The 12,001-nt window shown below is 46.5% G+C and overlaps 1 protein-coding gene across 1 annotated transcript in view; it reads left to right on the plus strand.

Moving 5' to 3' along the window:
• Positions 1-10,492, plus strand: part of LOC124804905 — a 67,250-nt gene extending 56,758 nt beyond the window's left edge. The window contains exon 2 of the mRNA XM_047265284.1: positions 9,807-10,492. Coding sequence (XP_047121240.1) covers positions 9,819-10,331 — 513 coding nt within the window. The 5' untranslated portion in view covers positions 9,807-9,818 and the 3' untranslated portion in view covers positions 10,332-10,492. The remainder of the gene's footprint in view (positions 1-9,806) is intronic.
• The last annotated feature ends 1,509 nt before the right edge of the window (positions 10,493-12,001 follow it).

A 12,001-nucleotide genomic window follows, 5' to 3' on the forward strand; every position in this document is an offset into this window, starting at 1 on the left:
GAAACAGTGGTTACTTAAGTGAGGAACTGAGAACAAGTAAGGTCAGTAGCTGTTGTTACAGCCCCCACAGCATTTTTTGTTTCACCAGCTATCGATGGCCCTCACAAATTACATTCTTTAATCGAAAAAGTCTGTAATTTTTGGAATAAAACAGTACATAATGAAGTTTTGCATACTAATCTTATTGAAAAATAGTCTCTTCTTTGTGTGCTGTCATTTACCAAATTCTCACTTCGATATCTCAAAATCCGTTTATGAGATATGAGGAATGTTACAGATATTTCAATATGACATTGCTGGTGTGCATTAATTTGGTCAAGATTGGTGACAGATAGAGACCTCTGTCCAAGTGTAAAGACAAATTCAGTATGTTAGCTAGATTTCATATGCAGCAACATATTTCGTAAGTGCATTAACACAGAATCATAGCGACCCCTATTTCTCATTGCAAACTTTTTCGAATTTCACGCAGTGTTTTACTCAAGTGCAAATGCCACAAATATGACCATTAACAAAATGATCGGCAAGTCATCACGAAGATGATGTATAAAACTATAAGAAATGCAAAAATGAAATTTTTTTACCGAATAGTTTCTGTAAAATAGTTTGAGAAAGATTGCAGGGCAAACGCCTCCATTCTGCCATCGCAGCACGTCGCTAAGCGGCCGGAAGCGGCAAACAATGTCGACTCTACACTGCGCATAGAATAAGTTGGCTCGCATTTGCCCAGACAGCACAGTAGGAGATAGGATACTAGTAGTGGTGGGGGCTCTGACCAGAGGTAGCGGAGGTGAAATTCGATGGCTGAAGCCTATGCACAAAGGAAAATCCCGAGCATCTTATAAGTTCCAGCAGTTGTGCCTGAAAACGATTGACTTAACAGTTTATATCAGTATGACCAATAATTCAATGTTCAAAGTTAACACACTTGCTATAGTGAATTTTGACTTCTAATCTGAATTTCCATGGATCCTATTGTCCTCCATATGCATTTGATTCCACACTGGTTCAATATATTGACAATTTTAAGGAGACAAAGAAGAAATATCTTAAAACTTTCATGCTGTTGGAGGGAAAGGCAATTAAAAACAGTGGTCAGGCCTATGGAGCATGCAGAAATGAAAGAAAGGTGGAATTTGAGGCAACAGTTAAGGTTCTCGTGGATGGGGCTGCAATGGGGAGTTTTGATTCGATTTTATGAGAGACAGAATTTGTGAAAATGTTGCTGATATTTGAGATGCGGGAACTTTATGAGCTACTACAGGAGACGGCTGGCAGAGTGTAAATGGATATGGAAAGTGAGAAGAAGTGCATTGCATTCATAGACTTGGAGCGGTAGAGATTACTACTACATTTAAGGAGATGAAGCTGGAGTAGAGAAGGGTCTTTTAGGTAAGTGGAAAGATCTAGTCACATGGTTTTCTGGTTAATCATTTTAGCAGGTTTTGTGTATTGTGGCCCTTCTTTCAGGTAGGAGTCAAAAGATAGCTTCTGATAGAGTTTTAGTCGAAGATATTTTAGTTAGGTCACCTGAGCAGTTGTGTAACGTGAGAGATCTCAAGGGTGAAAAGCTCGCGTGGTTTACCCTATAACTGTTTCATGTGTTTTGCAGAATTGTTGGAGAGATATGAGATGAAATTAATGGAGATCGAAGGATTGTTGGGACTAACGGGCGGTGGCTTACATAACAAGGAAAATAATGTCATCATGATACCGAAGTGGAATGCGGAAGAGAATTGCTTAGGAACATCGATTGTGTATAGGAGATGAAGGAATGGTGATAGGATGGGGCCTTGGGGAATGCCAAAGTTGAGAGGAAAATAGACTGATGGAAAAAATCGCAACACAAATTTTAATTAATGTAGAGTAATGAAATTTTGTGAATACATTGGTCTAGGTAATATTTGTAAGTCATTAACACTATACAATCACATGTAAGCACGACATAAGCAATTGCAAATGTGAAGTTCTGGTACATTAATAACCGTTGTAACCGCCAGAATGTTGAATGCAAGCACGCAAAGGAGTATGCATTGTACGCGGGCCGGATGTTAGTTTGTGGGATGGAGTTCCATGGGTGTTGCACTTAGTGGGTCAATCCAGGGACGGTTAATGATGTTTATGGATGACGCTGGAGTTGTCGCCCGATGGTGTCCCATATGTGCTCGATTGAAAACAAATCTGATGATAGAGTGGGCCAAGGCAACATGTCGACATTCTGTAGAGCATGTTGGGTTACAACAGCGGTATGTGGGTGAGCTTTGTCCTCTTGGAATGCTTTTCACGAATATAAGTATATAACACGTTAGCCTCAGTTGCAAATAGAAACCAATCTTTACCTAGGTTTCAGCCAAAATAATTTGGCTTTCTTCAGAAGCTATTGACACTAAATTATTACATGCCAAAGTTTGGCCATGGCAAATATAAAACTTAGCACCGTAGTACCCAGTCATAAAGCTACATTACTTAGCCGCAGAGAAACAGCAGGTCGCACTGCGCGGACGAGATCGGTAGGCCGCGAGAGCTGAGCCGGAACTAATTGCAGCGAGCAGCTATGTTCGAGCGCCGCTGATGGTCATGCGCATGCGCACGTGGAAATATAGATTCATAAACAGTAGCTTCCTTTACGTTAGGAATTGGATTAATATAAGTATTAAAACTGTTAATGGCGTAATCTGTAACCGAACTTACTTCTGAGGAGAACGAGAACCCTATAAACGGATTCGGAGCCCGTAAGAAAGACTAGCTATTACTCGGCAAAATTATTCGTCAATTTTTAATACATTACTATTCGCCTAAAGAAAGTGGAGTCAGGCGTCGGCGACTACAAAGGCAACGTAACGTCAGGGCCGGTGAAGCAAAGGTTGAAAACCTTCGAAAAAGTTCTTATTTCTCAGTTGCAACTGGTCATACAGTAGGTTTTCTTTATCAAGAAATAGGTGTTTAAAGATCTGCAACTGCTCAAGGATGTCAAGCCTAGTGTTTTTAACCTCGCAGTTTAATAGATCTGTGTTATTTGGTGGATTGGGAACTTGGGCCAAGTGAACAAGGTGCTCGGCAAAAGTCGAGCCACGCGTGATCACCACTTTTCGTGGGTATATTTTCTTTATATCTAGCTGAGAGGGCTCTCCCTGTCTGACCGGAGTGGCCTGTAGTGATTGCCCGAGTTATTATATCGGCGCAGCTGTCGCAGCCTACCAACCTCGTCCGCGCAGTGGGGCCTGCTATTTCTCTTCAGCTAAGTTCAAAAAATGGTTCAAATGGCTCTGAACACTATGGGACTCCACTGCTGTGGTCATCAGTCCCCTAGAACTTAGAACTACTTAAACCTAACTAACCTAAGGACATCACACACATCCATGCCCGAGGCAGGATTCGAACCTGCGACCGTAGCAGCAGCACGGCTCCGGACTGGAGCGCCTAGGACCGCACGGCCACCGCGGCCGGCCTTCAGCTAAGTAATGTAGATTTATGACTGGGTACTACGGTGCTATAGTTTTATACCTGACATGGCCAAACTTTGACATGCAATAGTTTAGTGTCAATAGCTTCTGAAGAAGGCCAAATTATTTTGGCTGAAACCTAGGTAAAGATTAGTTTCTATTTGCAACTGAAGCTTGAGTGTTATATGTTTAATTACCACAGTTGCTTACGGGGCTGCACGATGTTAAAAATCCTTTTCACGAATGACAGCACATAAGGTCGAATCACCGGAGTTACGTACAATTTTTCAGTCACGGTTCGTAGAATAACCACTAGAGTGCATCTTCCCACAACTGGCCTCCCTCTACCCAACACTCAGTCATCACTGGCACCGAGGCAGAACCGGCTTTCATCCGAAAACACAACATGCCTCCATCCTGCCCTCCAACGAGATTTCTGCTAACACCACAGAAGTCGCAAATGACGGTGCTTCGGTGACAATGGACGCTACAGGGTGTCTGGTTCGGAGCTGTCCTTGAAGTAACAGATTTGTAAGAGTTTGTTGTCACTGTGGTGCCAACTGCTGCTCTGCTGCTCAAACTGCTGCTGCAGATGCAATACGATGCGCCAGAGCCATATGCCGACCACGATGATCTACCCTCTCGAGAGTGTCACGTGGCCTTAGGAGTCCTGTCTTCTCATGACAACCGCTGCCAGTTATAATTTACGGCAAACCATGACTACATGAGGCAGCTACTGGCATTGCAGTAATCCACTCAGCACAATGTGGGGCTGGTCTACATAAGGGTTCTAATGAAGTGTCCACGATGACCAGGTGTTTGATGATTTTATAGTACAATTGCATTGGTTTACTTCGGGAATGCAATTGGGTTTTAAGACAAACTCTTTTATGCTTTTTATCGTTAATATTGCGGCAGCTGTTTGTCGTACCACACATAACGCGACCTAGACCACACATAAGTAACTACACTCCTGGAAATTGAAATAAGAACACCGTGAATTCATTGTCCCAGGAAGGGGAAACTTTATTGACACATTCCTGGGGTCAGATACATCACATGATCACACTGACAGAACCACAGGCACATAGACACAGGCAACAGAGCATGCACAATGTCGGCACTAGTACAGTGTATATCCACCTTTCGCAGCAATGCAGGCTGCTATTCTCCCATGGAGACGATCGTAGAGATGCTGGATGTAGTCCTGTGGAACGGCTTGCCATGCCATTTCCACCTGGCGCCTCAGTTGGACCAGCGTTCGTGCTGGACGTGCAGACCGCGTGAGACGACGCTTCATCCAGTCCCAAACATGCTCAATGGGGGACAGATCCGGAGATCTTGCTGGCCAGGGTAGTTGACTTACACCTTCTAGAGCACGTTGGGTGGCACTGGATACATGCGGACGTGCATTGTCCTGTTAGAACAGCAAGTTCCCTTACCGGTCTAGGAATGGTAGAACGATGGGTTCGATGACGGTTTGGATGTACCGTGCACTATTCAGTGTCCCCTCGACGATCACCAGTGGTGTACGGCCAGTGTAGGAGATCGCTCCCCACACCATGATGCCGGGTGTTGGCCCTGTGTGCCTCGGTCGTATGCAGTCCTGATTGTGGCGCTCACCTGCACGGCGCCAAACACGCATACGACCATCATTGGCACCAAGGCAGAAGCGACTCTCATCGCTGAAGACGACACGTCCCCATTCGTCCCTCCATTCACGCCTGTCGCGACACCACTGGAGGCGGGCTGCACGATGTTGGGGCGTGAGCGGAAGACGGCCTAACGGTGTGCGGGACCGTAGCCCAGCTTCATGGAGACGGTTGCGAATGGTCCTCGCCGATACCCCAGGAGCAACAGTGTCCCTAATTTGCTGGGAAGTGGCGGTGCGGTCCCCTACGGCACTGCGTAGGATCCTACGGTCTTGGCGTGCATCCGTGCGTCGCTGCGGTCCGGTCCCACGTCGACGGGCACGTGCACCTTCCGCCGACCACTGGCGACAACATCGATGTACTGTGGAGACCTCACGCCCCACGTGTTGAGCAATTTGGCGGTACGTCCACCCGGCCTCCCGCATGCCCACTATACACCCTCGCTCAAATTCCGTCAACTGCACATACGGTTCACGTCCACGCTGTCGCGGCATGCTACCAGTGTTAAAGACTGCGATGGAGCTCCGCATGCCACGGCAAACTGGCTGACACTGACGGCGGCGGTGCACAAATGCTGCGCAGCTAGCGCCATTCGACGGCCAACACCGCGTTTCCTGGTGTGTCCGCTGTGCCGTGCGTGTGATCATTGCTTGTACAGCCCTCTCGCAGTGTCCGGAGCAAGTATGGTGGGTCTGACACACCGGTGTCAATGTGTTCTTTTTTCCATTTCCAGGAGTGTATGTATTCTGACATGGTTGTCACATTTTCTTGTATTTTAATTTATTTTATTGTTATTTACATTGCCGGCCGCGGTGGTCTAGCGGTTCTAGGCGCTCAGTCCGGAACCGCGAGACTGCTATGGTCGCAGGTTCGAATCCTGCCTCGGGCATGGATGTGTGTGATGTCCTTAGGTTAGTTATGTTTAATTAGTTCTAAGTTCTAGGCGACTGATGACTTCAGAAGTTAAGTCGCATAGTGCTCGCAGCCATTTGAACCAATGATATACAGTATATCTCTTTGAGCCACTTACATAGTTAACATGATACCTCTAAATTGTTAACGTATGTTCTATATTTTTTTATAATTTTTTATAATAGTACATTTCTCCTACTCATTGTACAGGGGCCTGAAGATGGCATCAATGTAATGCCGAAACTGGTAGCACATAGAAGTTCATAAAATGAAATAAATTTCTACAATACATACGGCTGCTGGTAAATTATTGCATCAAGAAAAAAATAATTTACAGTGGCTGCATTCCTGCCAAGTCTTTCTGCAGTATCGCAGAAGCAACATCCAGCTTCTCGTAGACCTATTACACGACATCGTTCAAACTCAGTGCGGTGGCGATAAAGTCGTCTTTGTCATCTTAAAGCATTTTTTATTTAACATCAAGCCCCCACTTCCAATCGCAAAGGTAACTAACGCGCACGACCGTTAAAGGACACCTGAGTTGCATCGTCATAGTGGTGCTACTAGCGCCACTCTACAGAGAATGGGGCATAATTTGAATAGAGATCGTCTTTCGGATGTAGAAACATGCCTGCCAACTTTCGTTTATGCCGCACAACGCCTTTTTGGGGATGCGATTTTTTTTCCATCAGCGTATTAATGATGGTGTTGTTCATTGTTATACAGAATGAAATGTGTATTCTTATAGAACAACTATCGAAGAAGTTCCACCCAATAATATTCAAACAGCAGACTCTGTACACAATTTATTAAAATGCCAATACTAAAGTCTTTTAAATAACAACAAAGTCTATAACTTACAAAACTTAACAAATGGCGATAGAGAGAACTTTAAAAAACAATAACGGCGACTTGCCACCATAAAATCAAGAACCTTTTACAATAGTGCTTTTAGAGTTTACCCAAAAGATTGGTTGGTTGGTTGTTTGGGGGAAGAGACCAAAAAGCGAGGTCATCGGTCTCATCGGATTAGGGGAGGACGGGGAACGAAGTCGGCCGTGCCCTTTCAGAGGAACCATCCCGGCATTTGCCTAGAGCGATTTAGGGAAATCACGGAAAACCTAAATCAGGATGGCCGGACGTTACCCAAAAGACAAAATCCAACAATAAGTTAACTTGGCATTACAATTTAAAATGATTTATATAAAAAACTTCGAGAAAGATAATGGCGCTTGACACCATAAAATGAAAGAAGCGCAACACACAACCAATAAACATAATAACAAAATAGTAATTTGATACAACCAAAGGGCGAGGGCAACTCCCAACGGAATCACAGACGAGCAGGCTCTCAACACTTCGGAGCCTTCCCACTAGAAACGGTCCCCCGAAATAAACCGCTGAGAGCTCCCCGACATGCCTCCCACAACTTACGCCCCTTGGTTATGTTCTGTAACACACGACAGATCATATCAACACAAGATAAAATTCAAAAATACAGTACAACATCCCGACAGCACATGATAAAAACGGCGACGTTAACTCGGGCGCTCTTAATAAGTGCCGGAAGCCAACACATGCAAATCTCAAACAATTCTCGCTTCTTAAAACGAAACAATAAAAGCCAAGCGCACACGAATAGGCAAACCACAGTCTTAGAAGTGCCTTAACGACACCAAACGCGACTATTCCACCAAGTTAATAATAACACAGTGAAAAAAAAATACAGAACATACCACTAAATGCTGTTACACAACCAAACTGACGAGATGGTGTTGTTCAGGTCCCAGAAGACCACATATACCAAGCAGCAGTAATTCACTATGTATATACTGTACAAAACCGCCCTTCTTAGGCAGCCGGCAAGAGTGGCCGAGCGGTTCTAGGCGCTACAGTCTGGAACCGCGTGACCGCTACGGTCGTAGGTTCGAATCCTGCCTCGGGCATGGATGTGTGTGATGTCCTTAGGTTAGTTATGTTTAAGTAGTTCTAAGTTCTAGGGGACTGATGACCTCAGAAGTTAAGTCCCATAGTGCTCAGAGCCATCTGAACCTTCTTAGGCAGACTTTACCGAACACATCGACTGCCAAATGTACCATACATGAACGCAACTCCGGGCAGGACTCCAGTTGAGCAAATAAATTAGAACCAACAAATATCGTAACGAGCCACATACACAGCAAAAAGTTCTAACAACACCATCCCACTTGAGAAAAGTTCAGAAATCGCTTCTGGAGCTTCCAGGGGAAAATCTGAAGAGCCAACCAACCCCACACCCTAACCTGGCAGACGACTCCAAAATTCAGCAACTAGTTGTCTCCGGGCCAGAGTATCACAGGACCCCACCGGACCTCCACATCAGACAGGCAGGAAGAACAAGTACACCAACTCCAATTAATCACCACCGCATGGCCAGCACAGCGGCGAGTCGCATCCGCCCCAGACTACTCTGCTCACATTGCGAGGCACAACAACCTTAGCGCTAGTCACTAGCAGGCCAGGCAGAGCGAACTTCACGTTCCGTGCAATACACAAAAAACCAACTACCCTCTCGCTTTCCGCCGACCACCGCACACACACGCCAGCGACGTCATAGGAAATCGCCACCGGAGCGCCACCCGCACCAGGACAGCGAACTATAATCGATTACAGTGCGTGCTCTGAACAAGATCACAAAAAATGGTTCAAATGGCTCTCAGCACTATGGGACTTAACATCTATGGTCATCAGTCCCCTAGAACTTAGAACTACTTAAACCTAACCAACCTAAGGACATCACACAACACCCAGTCATCACGAGGCACAGAAAATCCCTGACCCCGCCGGGAATCGAACCCGGGAACCCGAGCGTGGGAAGCGAGAACGCTACCGCACGACCACGCGCTGCGGACGCCATATCACAGAACACTGCCCCTTTGTTATACAGGGTGTTACGAAAAGGTACGGCCAAACTTTCAGGAAACATTCCTCACACACAAAGAAAGAAAATATGTTATGTGGACATGTGTCCGGAAACGCTTACTTTCCATGTTAGAGCTCATTTTATTTCTTCTCTTCAAATCACTTTAATCATGGAATGGAAACACACAGCAGCAGAACGTACCAGCGTGACTTCAAACACTTTGTTACAGGAAATGTTCAAAATGTCCTCCGTCGCATGGAATCCCCGATGCGCTGATGCAGCCCTGGAGAATGGCGTATTGTATCACAGCCGTCCATAATACGAGCACGAAGAGTCTCTACATTTGGTACCGGGGTTGCGTAGACAAGAGCTTTCAAATGCCCCCATAAATGAAAGTCAAGAGGGTTGAGGTCAGGAGAGCGTGGAGGCCACGGAATTGGTCCGCCTCTGCCAATCCATCGGTCACCGAATCTGTTGTTGAGAAGCGTACGAACACTTCGACTGAAATGTGCAGGAGCTCCATCGTGCATGGACCACATGTTGTGACGTATTTGTAAAGGCACATGTTCTAGCAGCACAGGTAGAGTATCCCGTATGAAATCATGATAACGTGCTCCATTGAGCGTAGGTGGAAGAACAAACTAAAATGAGCTCTAACATGGAAATTAAGCGTTTCCGGACACATGTCCACGTAACATGTTTTCTTTATTTGTGTGTGAGGAATGTTTCCTGAAAGTTTGGCCGTACCTTTTTGTAACACCCTGTATTAATAACATATTGTTGTTAGACTGTTCTACACAAACGGAGAATTAACATTTATTCAGGTCATTTTATATGGTTGTTGCAATGTCACAAATTTTAGGGGTAAAAAAGCGTGTCGATTGTAATGTGTTGCAGGGAAGTATCGGCATGGCTGACCTCGGGGCCACGGCCGGGGCGAATCGCGAGAGGCACAAGGGCGGGCAGCAGCTCTGGGGGCAGCCGGACGTCCAAGACGGGGACGAGCTCTGGGGGCGGCGGAACGTCCAAGACCGGCTCGACGAGCACCGGCGGCCGGCGGGCGTCAGACACGGGGCAGAGTTCCGCAGGCGGCAGCGCGACCGGGCAGAAGGTGAAGGCCACCACGAGCAAGCCCCTGCCTGCCAGCGACACGACCGCGCCGTCGTCCACTGGCCGCCGGCGGACGACAACGACGAGAAAGACGACGACGACGACGTCGACGACCACCACCACCACGACTGCCAGAGCGCCGTCTTCCACTGCAGCAACCAGCGCCAGCTCACCGGCGCTTGCCCTGTCGACGACACTGCAGCTACCCGTCTACAACTCGACGAGCACCCCCACGTCTGCTGCAGACAGCAGCGAGTCTGCCTAACAAATGTGGCGAGCTTGAGACCTAAATATTATTGTGGCAGTGTATAACGACTGTTCGTTTCTGTGACCTATAATGAAGAAAGAACCAGTAACAGTGATGAAGATGTGCACGTGTGTTTGCCTGTCCTTGAAGCTTATACTTCCGCTTTGCTACTAAATATTGAATAACTATTTCAAGCTTTTTTCTACAATATGTATTCTACTTTCAATAAATCCCCATACTATAACGTTGGTTTTGTAGTTACAATATACACTACTGGCCATTAAAATTGCTACACCAAGAAGAAATGCAGATGATAAACGGGTATTCATTGGACAAATATATTTTACTAGAACTGACATGTGATTACATTTTCACGCAGTTTGGGTGCATAGACCCTGAGAAATCAGTACCCAGAACAAACACCTCTGCCCGTAATAACGGCCTGATACGCCTGGACATTGAGTCAAACAGAGCTTGGATGGCGTGTACAGGTATAACTGCCCATGCAGCTTCAACACGATGCCACAGTTCATCAAGAGTAGTGACTGGCGTATTGTGACGAGCCAGTTGCTCGGCCACCACTGACCAGACGTTTTCAGTTGGTGAGAGATCTGGAGAATGTGCTGGACAGGACAGCAGTCGAACATTTTCTGTATCCACAAAAGCCTGTACAGATGCGGTCGTGCATTATCCTGCTGAAATGTAGGGTTTCGCAGGGATCGAATCAAGGGTAGAACCGCGGGTCGTAACACATCTGAAACGTAACGTCCACTGTTCAAAGTGCTGTCAATGCGAACAAGAGGTGACCGAGACGTGTAACCAATGGCACCCCATACCATCACGCCGGGTGGTACGCCAGTATAGGGATGACGAATACACGCTTCCAATGTGCGTTCACCGCGATGTCGCCAAACACGGATGTGACCATCATGATGCTCTAAACAGAACCCGGATTCATCCGAAAAAATGACGTTTTCCCATTCGTGCACCCAGGTTCGTCGTTGAGTACACCATCGCAGGCGCTCCTGTCTGTGATGCAGCGTCAAGGGTAATCGCAGCCATGGTCTCCGAGCTGATAGTCCATGCTGCTGCAAACGTCGTCGAACTGTTCGTGCAGATGGTTGTTGTCTTGCAACGTCCCCATCTGTTGACTCAGAGATCGAGATGTGGCTGCAAATCCGTTACAGCCATGCGGATAAGATGCCTGCCATCTCGACTGCTAGTGATACGAGGCCGTTGGGATCCAGTACGGCGTTCCGTATTACCCTCCTGAACCCACCGATTCCATATTCTGCTAACAGTCATTGGATCTCGACCAACGCGAGCAATCGCCATAGGCTACAATCCTACCTTTATCAAAGTCGGAAACGTGATGGTACGCATTTCTCCTCCTTAACCGAGGCATCACAACGTTTCACCAGGCAACGCCGGTCAACTGCTGTTTGTGTATGAGAAATCGGTTGGAAACGTTCCTCATGTCAGCACGTTGTATGTGTCGCCACCGGCGCCAACCTTGTGTGAATGCTCTAAAAAGCTCATCATTTCCATATCACAGCATCTTCTTCCTGTCGGTTAAATTTTGCGTCTGTAGCACGTCATCTTTGTGGTGTAGCAATTTTAATGGCCAGTAGTACACATTATGTGTAAACTCCCTTCACACCCGCAGTGTCGACTGAGGTGACAGAAGACGCGGGATATCTCCTAATATTATGTCAGATCTCCTTTTGATCGGCGT

This window comes from Schistocerca piceifrons, chromosome 1, assembly GCF_021461385.2.
Source record: "Schistocerca piceifrons isolate TAMUIC-IGC-003096 chromosome 1, iqSchPice1.1, whole genome shotgun sequence".
Taxonomy (NCBI): Eukaryota; Metazoa; Arthropoda; class Insecta; order Orthoptera; family Acrididae; genus Schistocerca; species Schistocerca piceifrons.